General features: G+C 54.7%; 1 protein-coding gene and 1 long non-coding RNA gene across 4 annotated transcripts in view; one reads left to right on the plus strand and one right to left on the minus strand.

Moving 5' to 3' along the window:
* Positions 1-11,911: 11,911 nt before the first annotated feature.
* Kbtbd12 (kelch repeat and BTB domain containing 12) overlaps positions 11,912-25,692 on the minus strand; it is a 31,678-nt gene continuing 17,897 nt past the window's right edge. For 2 of the 3 annotated variants that reach the window (XM_058586227.1, XM_058586228.1), the window contains 3 exons: positions 21,709-21,906; positions 19,626-19,804; positions 11,912-12,916 (listed from right to left, as the gene is read on the minus strand). In XM_058586227.1, coding sequence (XP_058442210.1) covers positions 12,794-12,916; positions 19,626-19,804; positions 21,709-21,906 — 500 coding nt within the window. In that variant the 3' untranslated portion in view covers positions 11,912-12,793. The remainder of the gene's footprint in view (positions 12,917-19,625; positions 19,805-21,708; positions 21,907-25,692) is intronic. The other variant, XM_046466920.2, reaches the window with a different exon arrangement.
* Positions 24,006-25,064, plus strand: LOC124108476 (uncharacterized). The gene is made up of 2 exons (XR_006856698.1): positions 24,006-24,209; positions 24,801-25,064. It is a non-coding gene; the product is annotated as an uncharacterized LOC124108476 (long non-coding RNA).

Below are 25,692 nucleotides of genomic sequence, written 5' to 3' on the forward strand. Positions count from 1 at the left end.
GACGGGAAGCGGGCGCGGGGCATGCCGGGGCGGGGCCTGGAGCTGGGCTTCTGCGGCTGCGCAGATTCGGCGGGGGCTGCGGGCCTGGGTGACGCGCCGGTGGCTTCCCTGCCGCTGACCGCGCTTAGCGCTCCTTGAGGTCGGCGGACGGGCTGCAGGGCCCGAGCGCCGATGGGTTTCGGTGTTTGTCCGCTCGTGGGTTCCGGCCGGGGAGCCCCGGGACGCCTTTGTTGGGTCACTCGGCAAACGGGCGGGTCCGGCCAGGCGTGGCCCCTGCAGCGGGGACAGATGGGTTGTGAAGGGACGTCGTCGGAGGAAGGCTGCGGCGGCTCGGGGAGTAACCCGGAGTCCCTGGGCCAAGCCCGCTCCCCCTGGGGGAGACCCGAGGGGGCCGCCGTGGCCGGGCGAGGGGACCTCGATGGGAGAGGGGCCCGGCGAGGGGACCTCGGGCCGGGAGAGGGGACCTCGGGCCGGGCGTATCCGGGGGGAGCGGGCGCTGCTGGGGGGCGGACAGAGTCACCAGACCTTGACCTGAGCCGGTGGAGGTCGCAGTGCCGACGTGGCCAGGTGGCCTTTTTTGCTGTGCCTTTTGGTCCTAGGGATTGAACCCACTGAGCCCCCGTCCGCAGCCCCTTTTCATATCTTATTTAGAGACAGGGTGTCGCTGAGTTGCTCAGGGACTCGCTAAGTGGCTGAGGCCGGCCTCCAACTTGCGATCCTCCTGCCCCAGCCTCCCCAGGCGGGAGCCACTGCCACCCACGCCAAGTTGCTTTTGTAGGTGTTCCTGATTTTATTTCCCCTTAAGCACCGTGGTCAGGCAGGTAGATCCATTCAGTGAAGTGGCCCAGGTGGGACACCACTTTATATCCATCCCTCACCAAACCCAAAAGCCCAAACAACAAAAGGTCTTTGTGATGGTGCAGGAGGATCACCAGGTGGAAGCCAGCCTGGGCCGTGGAGTGAGATTCAGGATCGAAATTTTAAAAAAGGGCTGAGGATTAGCTGAGTGGCAGAGCACGCCTGGGTTCAGTCCCCAGTGCCATCAAAGAAAAAGACAAAGAAAAGCAGGTAATGACTAGGGTCGTAATTGCTGTGCAAGCCCCCACCTTCCCTTCCAGGACCCAAGGCCAACCCTGGCAGCCTCTGGACTGAATTCAGATAGACCAGAGCAGGTGTTTGGCCAGCACTCGCTCTGTACCCTACGATGAAATGCTCTCGTGATGTCATAGTAATTGGAATAAATGTCCCAATGAATTAATATTTTATTTTATTGTACTAGGAATTGAACTCAGAGGCACTGAACCCCTGAGCCCCATCGTCAGCCCTATTTTGTATTTTATTTAGAGACAGGGTCTCACCGTTGCTGAGGCTGGCCTCCACCTTGTGATCCTCCTGCCTCAGCCTCCTGAGCCGCTTGGATGACAGGCCTGCACCACCGCACCTGGCTCAAATATTTTAAACACAAACTCATTGGTTGGTACTAATAGTAGGATGTAAGTTCCGTTGATACTAGACCTCTTGTTATGGCACATCTGGGAAACGTTTGTGACAGGTTGACGAGTGTCACTGAAAGGACTGTTGGAAAGTTGCGTAGGTTTACAAACACGATTTGCTTTAGGAGAATCACTAGTTTGAGCAGGGCTTGGTGGCACATGCCTGTCATCAACAGGTAATCCATGCCTATAATCCTCCGAGGCTGAGGCAGGAGGATTTGTGAGCCAAAGCCAGCCTCATTAGCTTAGTGAGATCCTGACTGTAAATAAAATACAAAAAGGGCTGGGGTTCAATTCCTGGTAGAAAAAGAAAATAAAAGATAACTTTTATTGCTGGACATAAATCGTGGTACATACTTGTAATCACTGTGACTTTGGAGGCCAAGGTAGGAGGATACTGAGTTTGAGGCCAGCCTCAGCCATTTAGTAAGTCTTAAGCAACTTGATGAAACCATGTCTCAAAATAAGAAATAAAAAGGTCTGTGGGTATGGTTCAAGTGGTAAAGCATCCTTGGTTCAATTCCCAGTAACCCCCCCCCCCAAAAAAAAGACACTCTGTTGTTAGCACATCATGATTATTTTGGGAAATTGTAGGTCTGCAGTGTTTTTAAAAGCTTAAGATTATATTATAAAATATTAGAAACAAGTCAGGCGTGTGGCCCACGCCTGTAAGCCGAACAGATTGGGAGGCTGAGGCAGGAGGATCGCAAGGTGGAGGCTAGTCTCAGCTTAGCAAGGCCCTAAGCAACTCAGCAAGACCCTGTCTCTAAATAAAATATAAGAAGGGCTGGGGACGGGCTCAGGGGTTAAGTGCCCCTGGGTTCAATTCCTGCTACCAAAAAAAGAAAAAGGAATATTAAGATTACTATTACAAACCTCATCCACCACCCGGAATTAACAATGTAAGAAATCAGACAATGCTGGATGCTCATATGGATTTCAGCACTCCCTGTTTTGGAGCTAGGGCTGTGGCTCAGTGGTAGCGCACTTGCCTGGCATGCGTGAGGTCCTGGGTTCGATCCTCAACACCCCATATCAATAAATGAATCAATAAAATAAAAGATCCACTTAAACCAAAAGGGCAGGTGGGCTTTAGGTCAAGCTGGATCCAGGAGGACTGCAGTCATACTGTTTCTCTGCCTCTGAGCTCTGCTTTTGGATATAGGTTTCCTGCCTTAGGGTGACCCTCAGCTGATCCACAAGTCACAGATTTTTTTTTTTTTTTTTTTTTTGCTTCATGGCTAGGTGTAAACAGGTTCTCAAACTAGTCAAGTGCTTTACCACTGAGCTACAACCTTAGCCCTTCTCTTGTTCCTCCCTCTACCCACCCCGTGGTCCTGGGCTTTGAACCCAGGGTGCTTAACCACTGAGCCACATCCCCAGCCATTTTTCTCAAGATGGATATTTTAGTTTTAAGGGGAGACAATATTTTACATTTATGTGGTGCTGAGGATCCAACTCAGGGCCTCAAGCATGCTAGGCAAGACTATCACCAAGCCACAACCCAGCCCCCAGCCATTTTTTAATATTTTATTTAGAGACGAGGTCTCACTGAGTTGCTCAGGGCCTCACTAAGTGACTGAGGCTGGCCTCCAACTTGAGATCCTCCTGCCTCAGCCTCCTGAGCCACTTGGGATGACAGGAGTGAGCCACTGCTCCTGGTGTTGATTATCTTTTCAAATGCTTATTTGACACCCGTGTGTCCTTTTCAGTGTTCAGTGAAATGTCTTGTCTCTCCAGCCCCACCCCCTGGAGTTAGTTTTTCATTGTGCTAGAAGATCAGTGATTTTGTTTCATTTATTTTTTAAATATTTTTAGTTGTAGATGGACACAGTACCTTTATTTATTTATTTATGTGGTACTGAGAATCGAACCCAGTGCCTCTCACCTGCTAGGCAAGTGCTCTACCACTGAGCCACAGCCCCACCCCAGTGATTTTATTTTTTAATTTAGCTAATATTATGCAGGTAATACAAGTTTTATGTATCTTAAACTGAAAATCAGGAACTCCTGTTCAGACCCCATTGCTCAAAGGAAATCATAATCATTTTTTTTCTTGTCTGTGCCTCTGTGTGACATGCTTCTATCATACTGTTAGATTTTTTAAAATTTTAATTATTATGTTTGGTGTCAGGGATTGAACTCAAGGACTTTTAACCACTGATTCACATCCCCAGCCCGTTTTATTTTTTTATTTTTAGTCAGGGTCTCACTAGGTTGCTCACAGCCTCACTAAGTTGCTGAGGCTGGCCTCCAGCTCGAGATCCTCCTGCCTCAGCCTCCCAATCTGCTGGGATTATAGGCATGAGCCACCGCACCAGCTACAACGGCTAGACTTAACTTTAGACCTTTTCTGCTGACTTCCTACCATTAACAAGGAGCTTTCTTATGTCTTCCCACCAATTCCACCATGACCCAAATAGAGTTACCACAAAATCTGGCTCAGTGCTTAGTTACCATGAGTCCGTACACGTCAAAGTCCTCATCGGCCAAGATGCGGTCGAGGAGTCGGAGGCCATTCTGATGGCCAGTTCTCCCTCCCAGTCTTCTCGCCTGCCCTTCTGGACTCCCCAGTGGAGCTGGGTGGTGGGGTGCAGGGCTGCTTCCTAGCTGTTTGGGAGCTGAGTGGGGGAGGGGCTGGGCTTCCAGTTTTCCCTTCTGGACCCCCCCACCAAGACCACCCTGTCTTCTGCTGGGCCTGAGGGTCCAACTCAGGGTTCCCTGGTTCAGTTCTACAGATGTAAGACACAGGGCTCCCAGTTAAAGTGGGATTTCAGAGAAGGGACTCAGGATAAGTATATCCCACAGAACGTTTGGGATATACTCATACTAACATTTGGGATATACTTATACTAGCATTTGGGATATACTCGTCCTAACATTTGGGATATACTTATACTAAAAAAGCACTACTTGATGCTTATCTGAAATTCAAATTCCCTGGTATTTCCTCTTTCCCTCCCTCCATCTGTCTGATCCCTTTCCTCGGCTGGCCTCCCTTCTATTTTTAAGAGATCCCTGCCCCCCCACCCCTCTTTCCCTCTCTGGCTTCCACATTTGAGAGAAAACCTGCGGCCCTTGGCTCTCTGAGTGAGACCCCCGTCACCATAACTTTCTCAAGTTCACGGACACAATTTCCTCCTCCTCATGGCTGAATGAGACTCCCTGGTGTGTGTACCACAGTGTGTTTATTCAGTCGTCCATTGAGGGTCACCTGCTGCCATTTTGATTTTAGATTCTATTTTGGTGGGGTCATTTGAAGGAACAGAAAGAATTTTTCAGGTAAATTTTTGCTAAAAGAGGCCCCCCCCAATGCAGGTCCTGAGTCAGAGCTGGGTGTTTTACAAGGTGAACACAACATGCAGCCACACAGAGATCAAGAGGAAGAGCATGGCCAGTCCCCAGAGTCACTAGCTAGTCTCCAAGGATAGCTACTACCGCCTTCTAGAATTTTTTCTCTTTTTTTTGGGGGGGGGGTACCAGGGATTGAACTCAGGGGGCACTCGTTCACTGAGCTCCATCCGCAGCCCTTTTAAGAGACAGGGTCTTGCTGAGTTGCTTAGGGCCTCACTGTTGGTGAGGCTGGCCTCCAACTAGCAATCCTCCTGCCTCAGCCTCCCAAGCTGCTGGGATGATGGGTGTGCACCACGGAGCCTGACTAGAAATCTTTTTACAAGGGTCAGATGATAGTAAATATTTCAGGATCTGGGGGCCATGGGGTCTCAGCTGTGGCTACTTGGCTCTGCTTTTGTAGCACAAAAACAGCCATAGATAGTAATAAATGGGTGGAGGTGTCTTGTGTTCCAATAAAACTTTATTTACAAAGGAAGGCAGGGGCCGGATTTGGTCTACAAGTGAGCACTCCTCTGCACCTGGCCCTCACCCGCCTCTGGCTGTGTGTCGCAGACCCTGGGTTGGCTGAGTGTGGATTTCAGATAAGGGACTCAGGATGAGTCTATCCCACAGAATGTTTGGGATATACTTATACTAAGACACATCACTTGTCTGGAATTCACATTTAGTTGGTGTTCTGAGCCCAGGGCTCCCTCCCTCCACTTGGATTCCATTCGCAGCCCACAAGCTCTGCCTGGGCACAGTACCCTGACATTCGGCTTCTATACCCAAGGTCCTCTCTTGTGCCCAGGGCAGATTCCACTCTAGGAAAGGTGAGCCAGGAGGATGAGAGCCAGGACCCCAGCCCACACTCGGCCATAAGTCAGGGTGTCGCAGTTAGAGAAGTGGCTCACTGTCCCCACCCCTCAGTTGTGCAGTTGTGGCCCAGAGGTTTTGGCCAGGGGAGGGGCTAGGAATCTGTTCTCAGGCGACTGCTATAAACTAAGGCTTATCAAACTATAGGCTCTGGTGCACGAATTGCATTTTTAAAGAATGGTGGCAAAGACCCCAGCCCTTTTTTATATTTTATTTAGAGACAGGGTCTCTTGCTGAGGCTGGCCTCCACCTTTCAATCCTCCTGCCTCAGCCTCCCTTTTGGTCACTGTGACAAAATACTTGACATAGATCAACTTAAAAGAAAAAAAGGTCATTTGGGGTCCTGCTCCTCCTTCCCCCAGGTCCCCCTCCAGGAAGCCACCATTCTTTTTTGGTACTGGGGTTTGAACTCAGGGACTCTTGATCCCTGAGCCCCATCCCCAGCCCTATTTTATATTTTACTTAGAGACAGGGTCTTGCTGAGTTGCTCAGGGCCTCGCTGTTGCTGAGGCTGGCCTCCATCTTGCAATCCTCCTGCCTCAGCCTCCCGAGCCACTGGGATAACAGTGGAGCGCCCCTGTGCTTTGTCTGTAGACATTCTCTACGTATCTTGTGTCTAGATAATGTCTAAGGGGACTTTGTCGCTCATGGTGTCGTGTCTTTTGATCTCGGTGGCCCAAGCTGTATCCTGAGCAAGTTCTGCAGCTGCCCGATGGGCTCCCTGCCCTGGGCGCGGGTGGCATCCTGGGGTGTCGGAATGCTCCATCGCAGGAAGCGCCTGCCATGCTCCATTTGGCCACCAGGGGGCGGGGCTGCTCCACTGACCCCTGCGCCCTGCTGGCTGTGTCACTCGGTGGGGACCGCGCGCTCTGCAGGAAGGCCACCCTGCAAGGAGCAGATGGGCAGGTGGCCCAGGGAGGGCCACCTGAGACGGAATTTTAGCCCCAGGAAAATCAGACTTGCAGGACAGTAGCTGGGGCAGAATGAGACCCCGGGGACAGGGAGGAGCCGCAGTGAATGGGGTGGCCCTTGCTCCCTGGGACTGTGGCCTCTGCCAGCACTGGACCTGATGAGGTGCAGGGCAGGGACTGCAGTCCCAGGTGTCCAGTGGGGACAATAATTTCGTACCTTCCGAAGGGCTGGACCCCACCCCCCATCTCAAGTTCAAGTTCAGATTCTGACGGCAGCTGGTTTGTCCTGGTTTTAGAGGGACCAGGGCCCTCCAGGCCCCGAGCCCTGGGTAATCACAGACTTGGGAGGCCAAGGCAGGAGGATCACAAGGTGGAGGCCAGCCTCAGCCACTTAGCAAGGCCCTAAGCCACTCAGGGAGACCCTGTCTCTAAATAAAGTAGAAAAAGGGCTGGGGACGGGGCTCAGGGGTTAAGCAACTTTTTTTTTTGGCAAGGGACAGGCAGAAACAGGATTTGGCAGGGAAGTGGAACTTCAGTCACATGTGACAATCAGCTCCCCTGACAGCAGCTGTGCAGCAAGAACTGTCCCTCACAGTGTCCCCAGCTGAGCTGAAGTTGCTGAAATCCCTCCCTGCTCTGTCCCCTGATGCAGCTGACCTGGAGAGGGCCAGATCAGAACCAAGACACCCTGGGCCAAGGTGCTGGCTGAGGGCTGGGTCCCGGTTGCACCCCACAGCTCAGGGACCAGCAGTCCTACTTCCTGCTCACCACGGGGGGCACTGGGTTTAGCAGAGCCGTGTATTTATGATGTTCATAATTTTTTTTTTTTTTTTGGTACCAGGGACTGAACCCAGGTGCACTTAACCACGGGCCCCTTTTTATTTATTTATTTATTTTTAAATTTTGACACAGGACCTCGCTAAGTTGCTGAGGCTGGCCTCCAACTTCCAATCCTCCTGCCTCAGCCTCCAGAGCCGCTGGGATCCTAGATGTGCACCCTGGCACCTGGCTGTGGTTTGGAACTTAAATGTCCCCCCCCCCCACCCCAAAGTCCATGGCTTGGATGCCAGCCCACAAGGTGGCGGAAATGTCAGGAGGCGGATCCCAGAAGAAGTGAGGCCATTGGAGGCCTGGCTTTGAAGGGACATGGGATTGGGTCCCTTTCTGCCTCTCTTGGCTTCCTGGGAGCCAGGAGGTCGGCAGGTTTGCTCCCTGACCTGATGGGGGAACCCCAAAACACAAAGACTCCCAAAGCATGGAGCCAACCAACCAAAGACTTCAATATCTGAAACTAGGAGCAAAAAATTGTTTTCTTCTTTATAAGTTGTTTATCTCGGGTGTTTTGTCACAGTCACGACACGCTGCCTAGTACAGATATCACTATTGCTCATTTATGGAAGAGGACATGGCTCCCAGAGCAAGGGCAGTGCACGGCTGCAGGGTCAGTGGTACAGGAAGACCTGGGCACCCAGCGTAACGGCTGCGTCCCACTTCCTGGGTGCCCCAGGGTGGCCCCCACTGCCCGGCTTGGGGCTATTGGTGTCTGAGAAGGGGCAGGACAGTTCCAGACCCTGGAAGCTTCCATGTGGGAACAGCCCTGGAGCTCTGGGGCCAGGTCTGGCTCCCTGAGGATCCACCCCTCATTCCTGCATAGAGAGGCCAAAGAAAGTTCTGGAAGTGGGTGTGACCTACTGGGGCCAGCTTACGGGAGCCAGAGACGGCTTTAGGCAGAGTTCACGTAAAGCTTGCTAGCCAGGTGTGGTGGCCACGCCTGTCATCCCAGAGGCTCGGGAGGCTGAGGCAGGAGGACCGCAAGGTGGAGGCCAGCCTCAACAACTCAGTGAGACCCTGTCTCTAAATAAAATAGAAAAAGGGCTGGGGACGGGGCTCAGGGGTGAAGCAACCCTGGGTTCAATCCCTGGCGCGTGCACACACACACACACACACACAAATCTAGGCAGAGAGCAGGGCTTTCTGGGTAAAGCCATTCCTTAGGCCCTGACAGATGGAGGTTTCCTGTCCCCACCCCCTGACCAGGGGTGACAGGGACCTGACCTGGTCATGTCGGCAGTAGGCCCAGGAGAGCAGCAGCCCGAGGCCCCCCCGCCACACGGAGTTCCATCCGACTCTGATGGTTTGTCACACAGCAAATGATCAGAAGTCAGTTGGTGGCCAATTAGTGACGGTCCTTCTTCTTCTTGGACCTTTGGCCTCCCTGGCCACAGGGGGTCTCTGAACAAGTAGCAGGAGCCGCTGTGATCAGAGCCCGGGGGCCTCTCCCAGGCCTGACGCAGCTGACCTCTGACCGCAGGGCGGCTCCTTGTTAGCTCAGGGGGCCCTGGTCGGCCTGGGCCCATCTGCCCAGAGAGTCCATTATGCTAAGAAACTTCCAGACCTCTGACCACCCCTTTCTTATGATTTACCTTAAATTATCTTTTTTTTTTTTTTTTTTGATTTAACTCACGGGCAGTCAGCCCCAGAGCCCCCTCCCAGCCCTATTCTGTATTTTATTTAGAGACAGGGTCTCCCTGAGCTGCTTAGGGCCTTACCATGGCTGAGGCTGGCCTCCAACTTTCGATCCTCCTGCCTCAGCCTCCCAAGTAACGGGGACGACAGGCGCGGGCCACAGTAACCAGCTGCTTCCATGTCTTTTTAGCTCCACTTTCTGGGCCATTTTCTTGTACAGTTGGTCCCCCTGTAGTGGCCTCCCCCTCCACAGAAAGTCTGAGCTGACCTTGTCCTAGAATCTTCACCAGGGCTGATCTGAGGACTGTCAGCGACGAGTTCAGGGTGGGTAAACTCCCTGTTTTCGTGTCACCCTGTCTTATTGGCCACTGGCCGGGAAGAAATGGGCACCCCAGGTGCTGGACGCCCCCCGACTAGCTTCTCACAAACACGTGTCCAGTGTAGTAGTTTGTAGCAATGTGCCAACTGGCCTCTGGCCCTGAGCTGGGCCTCACAGACATGTCTCCGTTCCTAAGATGACAGAAGTGACCACCTGGGCTCCTGGTGACAGCTGCAGGGGAGGAAAGAGGGGAGAAGTGGCTCCCCTCCTCAGGTGCTGGCCTTGAGGGGTCAACCTGCCCACGACAGGGAGAGGAAACCTCTTTATGTGACCTCTGAGCGCCCCCCACATGCTGGGTGTGATGATCTGAAACTCCCTGAACTCGGGGTTCAGGGGACCCAGTGATGGCAGCAGAAGCTGTGCCCACTGAGCCTGGCTGCAGCCAAGGAAAACTGTCCCCTGCTGCCTTGGGTGCCCGGCCCCATCTGTCCCTGCAACACCCCCTGCTGACGGTAACTGGACCGTTCTCTTACGCAGCAGGATTATCTGACTCAGGGTTTGACTTTATGGTGGTGTCATGGTTTGAAGCTTAAGTGTCCCCAGAGGCCTGGGCGTTGAAGATTCTGTCACTGCCCTGTGGTGCCACTGGGAGGTAGTGAACCCTCAGGAGGCGGGACCTGGGGCGAGGAGGTCAGGTTATTGGGGCGGAACCTGGGGCGAGGAGGTTAGGTTACTGGGGTGTGTCCTTCAAGGTGGAACTTAATTTTAATTTACAGGAGGAGAGCCACAGCCTCCCACCTACCAATCATAGTGCCCACGGCTCCAAGTCTGGGTTCAGACCTCTGCGGAGTCTCCTGCCCCCACCCCCCTCGCCCTCCTTCAAATGAAACTCGGGCCCCAGTGAAGCCCAAAGGCCCGCGTCCGTGTCACCAGCAGAGATTTATTGTGCACGTTTGCAGTTGAAGCACTTGCCTTCACTGAAGCCACCTGACCACGGTGGGTGGGCCCAGACCTGGTGGCAGCTGCAGGGCTTGGGTTCGCCCCAGCATTCAGATGACGTCCCCACTGTGTGTCGCAAAGACCAGGAGTCTCAGAAGAGCCCTGCAGGGTCGGGACCACAGAAGGGCCCAGGCTGAGCCCTGACAATGCCGAGCGCAGGGGCGCGGGGACGGGTTGCTTTTTAATGTTAGGATGGAAGTCAGACTAGAAGCAGCACAGGCTTCAGGGAAGCGCCAAGCAAGCAGGGATGAGGGGAGCCAGGAGGCCCGTGGGACAAGGCCGGGAGATTCTGCCTCTGGCCAGTTTGGGCAGCTGCCCTCTGACCTCCAGGCGGGGGCCATTGACCCTGCTCTGTCTTCCCTCAGCACTTTCTGGAAAGTTCCATTGTGACGCTGCCCAGGTGAGGCCTTGCTGGGGACAGCACCGCACCACCTCTCGCGGGTGGGGACGGTCTCACCTGTGCTGCCCCCAAAGTGCCCACTGGCCATCACCCTGCCTTCTCCCACAGGAGGAACCCAGCTCACCGGCCCCGGGGGCCAAGCACCGGGCCCTGGGGAGTCAAGGACCATCTCTAATGCGGGTCCCTTTCTGGAATCCTAAGAAACCCCCTGGCCCATCGGGTCCTGCTGTGTACACTTTGGGGAAATGCTCATCAAAATAATAACAACGCGCTGGGCGGGGGGCGCACACCTGTCACCCCAGCAGCTCAGGAGGCTGAGGCAGGAGGATTGCAAACTGGAGGCCAGCCTCAGTCACTTAGCAACTCAGCGAGACCCTGTCTCTAAATAAAATATCAAAAGGGCTGGGGACGGGGCTCAGGGGTTACACACCCCTGGGTTCAATCTCTGGGACCAAAAATAAATAAATAATAATAATAATGACGACGACGACGACGACGTCACAGCGACAGGCTATTTGCTGCTCTGGCGCTTCTCGGAGCCCCGGTGCGGCCTCGGCCTCCCCCTCCAGGCCGGCTCCTGGGCACAGCTTAGGTCTTTCCCCTCCATCCTCCAGGGCAGGAGGAGGACACCCGGGGGAGCCCTGTGCACTGCAGGTGCTGAGCAGAGTTGTTGCACCAAGGATCCTCCAGCAAGGCCTCCCGGACCCAGGACAAGGGGGAGGCTTCCAGAATGTTCCAGGGGGGATAAGAGCAGGGGTTCCCAGACAGGGAACCTGGGGGTGTGGAGGCCCCCGGAAGCTGATCCTCAGCCCAGACTGACCAAAGGAGCAGGCGGCCTCACAGTAGAAAAGGAAGTGGCAGAGTGTGACCCTCCAGTCGGGAGCAGAAGGGACGTTTCTTTTGGCGTCAGGGATTGAACCCAGGGACACTTAACCCCTGAGCCCGTCCAGCCCCTGTTTATATTTTATTTAGAGACAGGGTCTGGCTGAGTTGCTCAAGGCTTCACTAGTTGTTGAGGCTGGCCTCCACCTTTCGGTCCTCCTGCCTCAGCCTCCCCAGCTGCTGGGATGACAGGCGTGGGCCACCGGCCTGGCTAGAATGAGCTCATTTCGAGTCACAGACCCACTCACAGACTAAGCCCTGTGTCTTAGAAGTCTGTCCCCTTCTGGCTACCCAGGTGTCAGGTAGGACAACACTCTGGGGACAACCCTGAAGAGACAGACCTGGCCCCTGCCTTCCTAGGGTCTTCCTTGGGGACAGCCCACACTGAGCCTCCTGGGTCCCCCTTTTCCGGGGGCACAAACAGATTCCCAACAGGCTCCTTCACGGGGCTGCCTCTCCTGCCAGGGCCAGCAGCTGCGGGGTCACAGGAGGACGGTCCCGACTGTCACAGCCTGCGCCGGAAACACCCCAGGGAAGTCACCGACTGACCCAGGAGCCCTGGGCAGCGCCGGAAGGAGCCGCAGAGGAACAGCTACCCGGACGCATCTGCCCGGCTTCTGGGAACACGGATGGACTTCCCGTGTCATTTAAAATGTCACCCCTAAAATACATTCGAGGGGTCACTCATTGAGCTCCACTGTGGGCGGAAGCGGGCGATTCCATGTCCCCACACTGGAGCCCAGGGGGCGGCTGGCGGGCAGCGTCCTTCTTGCCAGGGCTGTTCCTGGCTGCGCTGTTTGTGGACTTCCCTGCCTCAGGACCTTTGCACGGCCTTTCCCGTGACGTCACCGTGGGACCATTCTTCCTCTCCTACCTCCTCTACCCTGTCAGCGGGAAGACCCTCGTCCTCCGGCTCCCGGCGCCCAGCACACGCTGCTCTGCACAGAGGTCACTATGCGCGCAACACATGACAACATGCCGCCCTCAGCTGCGACCTGCCGGAGGGCGGGGTGATCTGCAGGAGGCCCAGCAGAGGCCCGGCAGCCTCACAGGCCTCGGTGCCCACCGTCTTCCTCCACCAGGTCCGAGGGTGGCGGGATGAGGTCCCGGGGGTTCATCCTGGCCACCAGGCACACGTCATAGCTGTCGTGCATGAGGACGTTGACGGCCACCACATTCCACTGGTTCTCCCAAGGGTCCAGCTCCAGGATCTCCTTGGAGATGACCTCGTGGCGATCTGAAAGCCAGCAGAACAGGGGGACAAGGTGTCACGGGGACAAGGGGTTTAGGTGTCATCATCGCCACGCTAAACGGATTTCCCCGCAAAGCAGGAAGCACCAAAAAGTAAGTAACAGCCGAGTAAAGATCCCTGAGGGGACACACAGCGTCCTTAGAGCCACAGAAGCTAAGAAAGGCCACGTTATGGCGCCCACCCCAAAATTAACCAAACAGGGAACAGGAACACTATTTTTCTTTGGTTTTGGTCTCAGGGATTAAACCCAGGGGTGCTCAGCCACTGAGCCCCGTCCCCAGCCCTTTTTTCTATTTTATTTAGAGACAGGGGCAGGACCTTGCTAAGTAGCTGAGGCTGGCCTCTAACTTGCCATCCTCCTGCCTCAGCCTCCGCGATACCAGGTGTGCACCACCGTGCCCAGCTGGTATCACAATTTAACAGCATCTACTTTGTCTTGAGGTGTTACAAGTCATTAAAGAATGCAGGAGGATGCGCTTAGGTTCTGTGCAAATACTTAGCCATTCTACAGAAGGGAATTGAACATGTGACGTTTTAGGTCTCTGTGGGGGTCCTGGACCTAACCCCCCGAGGATACCCAGGGACAACTTTTCTATGGAAATCATAGTTCAGTGGGATGGAGCGATGTGCCAATTGGTTGTTGGTCACTGTGACAAAATACCTGAGATAAATAGCTTATGAAGAGGAAAGGTTTCTTTCGGCTCCCAGTGGCAGAGATTTCAGGCCCTGGTTGGTGGGCCCTGTAGCTTTGGGCCTGGGGTGGCAGGTTCATCATGGTGGGAGCCAGTGGCAGAGGAAGCTGCTCACCTCGAGACAGCAGGAGGTGCAGAGAGAAGGGGAATAGGGGTCCCAATGATGCTGTGAGGGACACGCCCCCAATGACCTAACTGCCTCTCGCTAGGCCCCACCTCCCGAAGACTCCTCCATTTCCCAAGAGCATCACAGAAGCCTGCAGCACAGGGGCCTCTGGGAGACATTCCAGATCCAAAATGCAGCAAGGGGGTAACAGCAGGTGTGGGTCCACATAGGTTGGGGACACACAAGTGACACTTGGGCTTTGCTGGCCAGTGGGTTCAGGAGTGCTCTGGGACCCGGGGCTGGTTTGTCTCTTCTCTCCCTGGCACCTCCACGGTGTGCATCCAGGTCTAAGGACATCCACCATTTTTATTTGATACCGCGAGACCTCCTACGTCATTCTTCCTCGTTTGCCAACTGATATGACACTGGGTCCACATGATTGATTTGAAACAGGAACGTTGTGGGTGCAGTGGCGGCCACCCGTAGTCTGAGCTCCTGGGGAGGCTGAGGCAGGAGGATCGCTTGAGCCCAGGAGTCTGAGGCCCTTGGACAACATAGAGACCTGGTCTCAAAAACCCAAACCACAATAATCCAACAAGATGAGAGGAGTGAAGTCCCATCTGCGGAGGTGACTCTATTCTTATGTCCACGATGAGTAACTGGACACTCTGAAGTGCTTCCAAAGTAGTATCTCAGTTAGTTCTCTGAACAATAGTATCTCAGTTAGTTCTCTGAACAATAGTATCTCAGTTAGTTCTCTGAACAATAGTATCTCAGTTAGTTCTCTGAACAGTCATCTGAGAGAGACTGATCATTTTCTCCATCTTGTTGGTCCAAGGAAGCTGATTAACTGGCCTGAGGATTCATGGCGGCTGAGGGACAGTGTCAGGGTCTGAATAAAATATGGAAACGACGATGTTGAGGCCCTGGGGAGCGTGAATGTGGAGTGGGTGCCAGATGGTGATCAGAGATCACGTGAGTTCTCTTAGGCACTGGTGGGCAGATCAGAACGTGCACCCGTCAGAGACGGAGGCTGCGGTACTTATGGGTGGTGTGGCCTGGATTTTGGATTTATTTTACACACTCCAGGAAACAAAAATAGGTTTGAGGCCCAGAGAAGACAAGAATGGCCGGATCACAGAAATAGTCCTGATCATATTATTCTGTTATGCTCCATACATAAATATCTTGTGACACTTGTGAAGACAGAGAAGCCAACCCGCACAACCCCCAAGCAGAACTGGTCTGGCCCAGGCTGGATTCACAAATTGGATTTATAAATCAACTTGGGAAGGGCCAACAGATTAGCAATGATCCTCATTAGTAGCTTGATGTATTTCTTGATTTCGGGAGTGGGAGAGGGCTTTAGATCTTTTAATGTGATTTATTTATTTATTAAGAAATATTTTCAAAAAAATTTTTTTTTTTTAGTTTGTAGTTCGTGGGACACAATACCTTTATTTTATTGATTTTTATGTGGATCAAACCCAGGGCCTCACACGTGCTAGGCAAGCGCTCTACCACGGAGCCGCAACCCCAGCCCCTTAATGTGATTTATTAAAAAAAAATCCCAATGCATACACTAGCAGGGCTGAAACTGGAGAATTTGAAAGTGCTACAGACAGAATCATTTGGGCCAAGCTGAAATATTGGACATTTCTGAGTTTCTTTTGTTGGATGCAGAATTCCTTTTGGGCTGTGTGGGGTGGTGCACGCCCAGGGGCTCAGGAGGCTGAGGCAGGAGGATCGCAAGTTGGAGGCCAGCCTCAGCAATTTAGTGAGACCTTCAGAAACTCAGTGAGACCCTGTCTCAAAATTAAAAATAAAAAAGGCTGGGGATGGGGCTCAGTGGTTAAGCGCCCCTGGGTTCAGTCCCTAGTCTGTGCCCTCCAGCCCCAAATAATTCCTTTCCCGTGTCTTCTGGAAATGGGTGCGGTGTTGATTGATTTTCACTTTTAAATGTCTTCTTATGTATCTAAGGGTACCAATTCCCCCTCCCCATTTTTTATTGGTGCATTATGGCTGTACAAGATGATTCTTACACGCTCACAATACACAATGTGACAATATATATATGTGGCCAATGTCACTGTCCAGTGCCTCCCCTTCTCTCCCTCCCTCCCTCCTAGTTCTTGGCCCCTTCCCTCTTTCGGTCTCCCTTTGATTTTTATGAGATTCCCCTGGCCCCACCTATCTTTCCTTCTTCCTCTTTGGCCTCCACACGTGAGAGAGGACATGTGACCCTGGACCTTCTGAGTCTGGCTTATTTCACTTCACATACGGTCTACAGTTCCATCCATTTACCGGTAAATGCCATCGTGCCGTTCTTTTTTACGACTGAGTAATATTCCACGGTGTATATGTGCCACAGTTTCTGTATCCACCCGTCTGTTCATGGACACCGAGGCTGGTTCTACGGCTTGGCCACTGTGGACGGAGCTGCTGTGATCGTGTGGTTCAAATCTCTCCAGTTTGTCCCTTTAGGCTGGACGTGCATGTTGACCCAGGACCTGTTCACAGTGGGGTCCCGAGTTTCCCCCGTGTCCTTAGTGGGAAGGTGAGTGCGTGGGATCATCATCTTGCTGCAGGTTCCTGGGTTTCTGGGAGCCGGGTGGCCTGTCTGGCTGCTGTCATCGCTGACCCACGGTGAGGGTGAGCCGGTGGAGATGTCCTACAAGAGACTGGGAAGGGATGTGCTGGGGTCGAGGACGTGGCTCAGAGGTGGGGCACCTCCAATCATGGGTGAGGCCCTGGGTGTGCACTCTGTTGTCCTCTGTGTCGGTGAAACTGAACCTAGTGATGCTCCTCTTTGACTCCTTGTGACACTCCACAACTTGCTGTCCCACACTGTGTCCGTCAACCCCCTGTGGGGCCGAATGTTTTATGCCTGCTGGGAAAAATCTATAAATTTCATTTAATTTTAATCATCTTAAATTAGAATATTTAAATAGAGACGGCTGTTGTGTTGGACAGCTCAGTTCTCAGATCTTTCTTTTTGGTCCCAGGGATGGAACCCAGGGACACTTACCCACTGAGCCCTGTCCCTAGCCCTTTTTGTTTTTTATTTAGAAACAGGGTCTCACTGAGTTGCTTGCTGAGGTGCTGAGGCTGGCCTCCAACTTGCGATCCTCCTGCCTCAGCCTCCAGAGCCAGTGGGGTGACAGGCGTGGGCCACCACGTCTGGCTCTCAATCGCCTTTTGTTTTCATTATTTTATCTGCTTGGTCTGCTGGTTTCTGAGCGTCTCAAAGTCCACGTGTTTTTGTGGATTTACATTTGTCACAGGGTCGTGCTTGCTGGATCAGGGTTCTTGGTAGCAATGACAGAGACCATGTCACTGGCTGTGACAAAACAGAAGCCACTGGGAAGAAGGCACCTTCCAGTTGGAGGCCAGCTGCAGGGGGCAGAGTGCCATCGTGTCCCTCCACACTGCCAGCTGCTGTGGCTGCTGGACGCGGCTGTTGTCCCCTGAGTCCCCAGAGTGAGAGGCTGGCCAGCCCAGCACTGGCAGGGTCTGTCGAGGGACCGAGGAGGAGGAGGGCACCCACAGCCACCTCCCAGCGGGAGCCAGCGCCTCGTCCCAGCAGGAAAGGTTGGGGACTTGGACCAGGGGGCAGAAGGACGTCACTGTTCAGTACGGCTGCTGCGTCCTTGTCCCACCGTGGAGGTGAAGTGACCTTCTCCAGCTCACTGTCGCTGTGCCGGGGCTCTGTTCTTTGGCAGTGACCCCTTGGGTTTGTGTAGTGAGAGAAGGCGTCCAGGTGTCCTTCAGATGACCCCAGGCTGGGGCGCCAACCACCGGAGTCAGTGGGCTTTTGGCTCACCCGAGTGTTTACTGAGGAAGTTTTTTCCTTTCTCTTTAAAAAAAATTTTTTTTGGGTGCTGGGGATGAAGCCCAGGGGTGCTTACCCACTGAGCCAAATCCCTGGTCCCTTTTATTTTTTATTTTGAGACAGGGTCTCGCTGAGTTGTTGAGGCTGGCCTCCAACTTGGGATCCTCCTGCCTCAGCCTCCCCAGGGGCTAGGATTCCAGGTGTGCACCACTGCGCCCGGCTTTGTTTTTTATTTTGAGACAGTGTCTTAGCCTTTTCCCTGCTGTGACCAAAGGAGATGACAAGAGCCTCGTAGATTTATTTGGTGCTCATGATTTCAGAGGTCTCAATCCGTAGATGGCTGACCTCATGGCTCTGGGCCCAAAGTGAGGCAGAACATGATGGCAGAAGGGTGGGGGACAGGAACCAACAGCTCAGGACATGGCCACCAGGAAACAGAAATGTGTTCACCAGGGACAAAGTATGCAGCCCAAAGGCTTGCTCCCACTGACCCTCCTGCTCCAGCCACGCTCCGCCTGCCCACAGTCAGGGCCCAGGTGACCTGTCACAGGGACAGTGTGCTGATTAGTGAAGACACTCACGACCACTCACTCCACCTGGGAACTTCCTTGCACGCTCACACAGGGGCTTCTGGGGACACCTCGTACCTAAACTGTAACAGGGCCTCGTTAAGTGGCTGAGGCTGGCCTCTAACTTGCGATCCTCCTGCCTCAGCCTCCTGAGTTGCTGGGCACTTCTATCCACTCTTACCCTTGGGGACTCATAAGCAAGGGACAGGGTTGGCATTGGAGGACCTGCTCACGTGAGGCTCAGGTTCTCAACGTGTCACCACACTGACAAGGGCAGGCCGCAGCCTCAACCCCACCCACCCGCCGGCTCTTCCCCCTCACTCCGTGTCTCCCAAACCCTCACACGGGATCCCAGAGCTCCTCAGGACCCCTGGGCTGCTACCTGGTGAGGGCGGTTCTGGAACAATCCCCCATGAAGACGGCCCCGGTGTATCATGGGGTAAAGGACCCGCGTGGTGTTGGGGGTCACTGATGAGGGCTCAGGGCCAGGCTGGGGCGGGGACTCCGAGGTGGGTGCTGCCTGGCACGGGTGAGGCCCTGGGCTGGATCCTCGGCATCACGTAAAACATAGACCACTAAAGGCAACGTGTCCACCTACCGCTAAAATATAGATGTTAAAAAATAACGAGGTGTCACAGAGCTCCCCGGGTGGCACGGGGACGGCTGCCTGGGGACGGAGCCGGGGTGTTCAGGTCCACCTGGGGAGTAAGCTGGTGAGCCTCGTTTTGGAGAAGCTGTCACTGAGCGCAGCGAGCCCAGGGGAGTGCCACACACGAGTGTCCGTCCCTGGACCCTGGGGACCCCTTTCCCCTGACGGGCTCTTAGGTGAGGTGCTGACTCGCTGTTTTGGTCAATAAAAGGTTTTACTGAGGACACTCTCAGCAGTCCTCATGAGGCCAGGGAGAGATTTCCTCCTGGTTACACGGTGCCCAGCCGTGGGGTCCTAGCAGGGGACACTGGGGACACAGGACACGCCCTCCTCTGTGCACCGGTCTCTGGTGAGGTGGCAGGGAAACAGGTGGTCCACACCCACAGCCAGTGTGCAGGAGCTTGGAGGCCACCTGGGCTCTGGCCTTATCTCTGTCTCGTTGATTTATTTTTTTTAATTTTTATTTTTCCTTCCTTCTACGTCCTGATTCACTTTAATTACTGTTTGGTATTTTTCTTTTTCTTGGGTCCTGGGGAGTGAACCCAGGGGCCCTCCACCCCTGAGCCCCGTCCCCAGCCCTTTTTCTACTTTATTTAGAGACAGGGTCTCACTGAGTTGCTCAGGGCCTGGCTAAGTGGCTGAGGCTGGCCTCTAGCTTTCGATCCTCCTGCCTCAGCCTCCTGAGCCCCTGGGATGACAGGCGTGGGCCGCCGTGCCTGGTGTGTGGTGGGTTTCTTCCGTTCCTTTCTATCTTACTGTGGATGGTCGATAAGTCTCTCAGACTCCATCCTGTTTGGAGCGAGTGGGTAAAAGGAGAAATAATACATGGTAGAGCGAGGCACCTACCCCAGGCGAACGTGGCTTGTTCTCAGGTGAGGATGTTTCCTGGTCTTGCTGGTGGTGGAGGAGCCAGTGTGCTAATGAAAGGGACAATGTCCCTGATCCGAGCAGACAGAAGCAGCTCCTGAGTGTCACGATAAGCCTGACCATCAGACGATGCCTTGGCGGTGCGGGAGGCCGCTGGTCTATTGAAGGGTGTGAAACAGCAGCAAGTGGCGGAGGCTGGCCTCTACCTTGGGATCCTCCTGCCCATTTCGTTGGTTGTCATGTGGTCCCTTGCAGGGGAGGGGACGTGGACGTTCTCTGACCATCCTCTTGAGCACATAAGCATCGTTATAAAAGGCTGTCTAGCAACTTTCTCTGGCCGTGCCTTCAGTCAGTTAAGGATTTCACATTTCCCACCAGATTGGAGGAAGGGACGTGGCAAAGCACTTGGGATCCAGGGTCCCTGGTGTTCTGAGTAACGGCTGGTGAATGAACTCCTACTGAGGTCTTCGGGGCTTATTCATAACCAATATGGCTGCGGCATTACGGGCTAGCACAGAGGAGAAGCGGCTCCGGGGGCGGGTTATCATGGGCTGTCCACTGCGCCTCAGTGTGGGGGGAAGAAAATAGGTCACTGAGGCCCAACAGAACGGCCTCCTGCCCCTCCACACTGATGGCCTCCATCCTTCCAGACAGCCTGACACTCTCTCCTGTATTCTCGGCCTTCTTTTTGGTCAAGAGAAAGTGGGACGGCTGGGGCGGCACAGGAATCGAGGTGACCAGAGTGGAGGGAGAGGCCAGCCGAGTGGGCCGGGCAGCAGGGCGCCCTCCCTGGACAGCTCAGATCCTGGTGTCCCGGCAGGGCTTGCGGCTGCTAGGCCTCCCGGCTCTGCCAGGCTTCTTGCTGTCCTTTGAAGAACAAGTAAAGAAAAAGAGCCGGGTGCAGAGGCCCACGCCTGTCACCCCAGTGACTCGGGAGGCTGAGGCAGGAGGATTGTGAGTTGGAGGCCGGCCTCTTCAACTTAGTGAAGCCCTCATCAAGTTAGCGAGACCCTGTCTCTAAATAAATTATAAAAAGGGCTGGGGCTGGGGCTCAGGGGTTGAGAACTTGTCTAGCAGGTGTGAGGCCCTGGGTTTCAGCCCCAGAACCACGTAAAAAAACTCAGTCAGGGCTGGGCTTGTGGCTCAGAGGTAGAGCACTCACCTAGGATGCTTGAGGCACTGGGTTCGATTCTCAGCACCACATAGAGAATAAAATGAAGATTTAAAAAAAAAAAGACGTCAATAAACAAAATAAAGGCACTGTGTCCATCTAGAACTGGAAATACTAAAAAAAAAAGAGAACCAGAGGAGCTCAATCATGGCACTTGATTCTCCTGCTTCATGCTGAAGTTACGACCATTATTCTCTGTTGTGTATGATTATGTGCTTATTAAACAAAGTCGGCCTAGCACGAGGCCCTGCTGTGCACTGTCGGCCTGGGCAGGACGTCTTTCTTTCAGAACAGGAAGTGCCCGGAGCTCTGTTTCCAACAGGTCTGTGCTGGCCACTGTGGCTGTCAGTGAGGTCACACTTAGTCTATTTGGCAGTATTGGGGTTGGACCTAGGAGAGCCCTCCCCCTGAGCCCCGTCCCCAGCCCTTTTTATTTTTTATTTAGAGACAGGGTCTTGCTGAGTTGCTCAGGGCCTCACCAAATTGCTGAGGCTGGCCTCCGACTTGCGATCCTCCTGCCTCAGCCTCCCATGTCTCTGGGATGACAGGTGGGAGCCTCCGGGCCTGGCTCTCCCTATTTTAAAATCTCTCCCCCTCCTATGATTTCTCCCCCCTTCAGGTTCAATGCTGCCCTTCGGGGTCTGTGTGGTTGGTGTCTGCCGTGTTCTGGCCACAGGAGAAGCCAGGACCCACTGAAGGTGGCCCACACCTAGGGGTGTGGATACTCGTTAGGTAAACGTGGAGCCCGAGCGCACAGGTCTAGGGACTCGCTCAAGGTCACTGAGCTCCCGAAGCCTGACTCTTCCAGTGTGGCCCTGCTCTTGGGCAGTCACCTGGACACTGAGGGTCAGAACCAGCTCCGGGGCGGGGACCCGTGTGACGGGGCGGTACCTGCTCCGTGGAATCCCCCGCAGACGTACAGCTTGCCGTCCACGGCGCCTGCGCTGCTGGCGTTGGTTCGGAGGGAGAGCAGGGGACAGGGCATGGGCGGGCCCTCCCTCCAGAAGTCCCCGTCGGGGTTGTAGATCTCCACCACGTCCAGGCACTTCCGAACCTGGCCCTTGTCTCGACCCACACAGCCGATTCCCCCTGCAGAGAGCGACCCAGGAAACGGCGGGTCAGGAAGGGCAGGTCCACGTGGGCGGCCACCTCGGCCGGTGGGGTCTGCCCCCCAGGCTCCAGGACGGTGGCGCGTCCCTTTCCCGCCTGGTGCTGCTTCTAAGATCATGTCACAGCAGCAGTGATGTCTGCTACGTGCCCATGGCCAAATTCAATGTCACTTGTTTTCTTTTTGATACCAGGGACTAAACCCAGGGCCCTTAACCCCTGAGCCCTGTCCCCAGCCCTTTATATTTTGTATTTAGAGACAGGGTCTCGCTGAGTTGCTGAGGGCCTTGCTAAGTGGCTGAGGCTGGCCTCCACCTTGCGATCCTCCTGCCTCGGCCTCCTGAGCTGCTGGGATGACAGGTGTGCCCCTCGGTGGCTCTGCCGCCCAGTACTCAGCGAGTCCACGGAGCTGGAGGTGAAGGCTGCTCTCCCCACCACCGGGGCTGAGCCTGGGCACCAGAGCTGCTGGGGACGGCTGTGGAGAGGAGTCCTTTTCCCCTTTGCTGACCGTCTGGCCTGTGTCCCGTCTCAGTGGGGATCCAGGGACGGAGGCTCTGAGCCCAGAAGGCTGCTGGCTGCCGGGCATGACCTGACTGGATCGATAGTGCAGCCCAGTGACCACGCGGAGTCTGAGCAGCTGAGTCCAAGGAGGGCGACACTGGCCTCAGCTGACCACACAGCTGCTGTCCCCGGGCCCACTTTCAGGGAGGCACCGAGAAGGTTCTCAACCTCACCAAAAGCGGAATCTCTTCCTTGTGGGGTGAGAGGCCCAGGGCGAGGCTTCAGCCACAGCTGGACACCCCCAGGGAGGGTCACCGGGACTTAGCTGTAGGATCCCGTAAGGGCCGCGGAGATGCTCTGCGCTGCTTTGCATCGTGACCTTGTCAGGGACCAGCAAGGTCAAGGGTGAGCCACAGGGGGGTCAGGTGGAGGCCCACAGAGACCAACATCCTCCATGTAACTCAGAACCTTCACAGCAGAGCCCCTGTGTCTGTCCCCACCAGACACAGAAAACATGGGGCGTTACCTTGTCCTGTGGATTTTTTGGAGATAACAAATGCCGTCATTTTTGTTGCTCTGTTACCAAAAGTGTATTTATCTGGGTGTGGTGGCACACGCCTGTGATCCCAGCAGATACGGAGGCTGAGGCAGGAGGATCGCAAGTGGGAGGCCAGCCTCAGCCAAAGTAAGGCCCTGAGCAACTCAGTGAGACCCTGTCTCTAAATAAAAATATAAAAAGGGCTGGGGACGGGGCTCAGGGATTAAGGGCACCTGGGTTCAATCCCTGGCACCAAAAAAAGTGTATCAATGACGATGTTCGTCCCTTGGTCCACAATCTAACCCTTGGATCTGTGCTTTCTTGCTGGCTGGTGACAGTTCACGGGCTCTGCTTGAGGGGTGGTGTGTGTGTGGGCTTCCGGGGTGTCCCCTTTTTGTTCCTGGCCACAAAGGCGGGACCTACTCCCTGTGTCCCCCTGGGTGTGATGTCACCATCAAGGACACGAGGGCAGCAGACATACCGAGCGCATACTGAAGGTGACTCTTGATGAGATAAATAATCAGAGGCTCCATCTTTATTAATAAGCCACACCTGCCTCCAGGGAGACCTCCTATGAGAGCCCTCCTGGGGGGGGGGGGACAGGTGCATCTGTGGGACGTCAGTGGGATCTGGACACCTCCGAATGTCTAGTTCATGTGCCCAGAACCTGTGAGCCCGAGTTTAATTCAAAAACAGGCGAATGGACAGTCTTTCCAAGTCACCTCCCAACACATCCCAGATGCAGAACAGAACCCTAGCCCTGGGTCGTTACCACTGTGCGTTTTTGCAGGGGACGGAGAACAGGACGGGAGGGGACACTCCTCCCTGCCCCACCTTCCTTGAGATGGAGGCTCCCTCCTACATTGGCCTGGGACGGACTCTTCCCTCTCCGAGGGGCCTGGGCGTCACCTTCTCTGCCCATGGAGCCTGGCGGGAGCTGGCGGGGGGCACAGGACCCGTGGACACGGTGGTGCTGGCCCTGTGTGCCTCGCCTGCAGGTGGCCTCAAGGGGGCAGGCACATTCTGCTCTCCCGGGGCCTGATCCAAAGCAGGAGGAAGATCTTGTGATAGTCACCAGGTCCCCAGCTGCCTGCGGGGCCAGCCTGGGGGTGCCTGTGTGTCCCTGTGCCCTGGTGACACCACGTGGGCTGCTGGGAAGACGGAGGCCGCTCCATATTCTTGGCTTGTCACTTGCTGGCAGGACAAGGTGGTCGATTTGGTTCCTGTGTCATGTCCTGCTGTGGCTGTGAGTGTCCCCAGAGCCCCCCGTGGGAGGTGACGCAGGAAGGTCCAGAGGAGGAGTGAGGGGTGTGAGCCCTGAACCCCGGCAGGGAATGGCTCCCTGGTGGCAGGTGGGGTGTGGGGGAGGAAGTGGCCCTGGGGCCGTGGCTTGGGGTCTCTCTTTGTCCCTGGAGAGTGGAGTCCCTGCTCCCTCACCACACTCTTCCTCCATGATGTCCTGCCTCCCCTCGCCCAGGAGTGGAGCCGCCTGTGGACTGGGACCTGGGACACCCTGGGCCCCACGTCCACTGTCCCCCTCTGCAGTGGTGTTGGAGGGTCCTTTAGTCACAGCAGCAAAGTAGCCGACTAAAACAGTTCACTTTCTTGTCATCTGTAGACGAAGGATGTCACACTGATTTCATAAATTGGTGCCAGAGTGATTAGACGACCACACGGGGGGGGGGGACAGGGAGGAGTCACGTTTGTGGTCTGGGCACCTGTTCACGAGGGTCCCTGCAGCAGCTTTGACGCTGATTCTCAGGGACTGTATCTAAGTGACGTGGCGAGCAGGCAGTTGTGACTCGAGTCTTATTTCTTGCTCCTTTTCACGTTCTAGGATGTTCGTAAGGAAGCCAGCGGGTCCTGAAGTTGCTCAAGTCTCATGTTTGATGATTCTCAAGTGTTTGCTAAACCTATAACTGATGGCAATTCAAATTGGGAGGCTGAGGCAGGAGGATTGCAAGTTGGAGGCCAGCCTCAGCAACTCAGCGAGACCCTGTCTCTAAATAAAATATAAAAAGGGCTGGGGACAGGGCTCGGGTTAAGCGCCCCTGGGCTCAATTTCCGGTATCCCCCCAATTAATGGCTTATTGATGGTCAACTTGCTGTCACAGGTTTCTTTCAAAGTTGCATGAGGCAAATGGAAGGCGAGGACTGTTTCTCGTGGCATTTTATCAGGTCAAGGCCAGCGGGGCCCATTTCCCAACTTAAATCCACCGGCGTAAGCAGTGCCTTGGGAGAAGCCAACAGGAAGTGCGGACAGTCACCAGCCGTCAGTAAGCAGTAAGGAGAGAGCAGGGTGACACGGCTGGGCCGGTGCGCAGGAGGCTGAGGCAGGAGGATCCCAAGTTCACAGCAGCCTCAGCCACTTAGAGGTCGTGTCTCAAAAAAATGAGGACGGGGTGCGGCCCGTGGTTAGAACCCCAAAGAGAGAAGCCGGGTCATGTTTCCTAAGGCCTCAGGCTCCAAGTGAGGGTGGGAAACGTCAGAGATGGGACAACTCACGTGACAGTGAAACAGATTGTCACCCGCATTCTGTTAGCAGGACAGAGACTCCACTTCTGAGAAAGAAGCCCATTCGCTCTGGTTGGGCCCCCAAAGCCTACAGGCTGCAAAATCCTTTTCTGTCTTTCTCCATGTCTGCCTGACCTCTGCTGTGCCCCTCAACTGTGCGTGCCCAAGTGTGACCCGCAGCCACGTCAGTGACGTCTCCCTCCACCTGAGCCCAG

The sequence above is a fragment of the Marmota monax genome, unplaced genomic scaffold, assembly GCF_021218885.2.
Source record: "Marmota monax isolate L192 unplaced genomic scaffold, Marmota_monax_Labrador192_F-V1.1 WCK01_AAM20220418_F8-fsc00249, whole genome shotgun sequence".
In the NCBI taxonomy this organism is placed as follows: Eukaryota; Metazoa; Chordata; class Mammalia; order Rodentia; family Sciuridae; genus Marmota; species Marmota monax.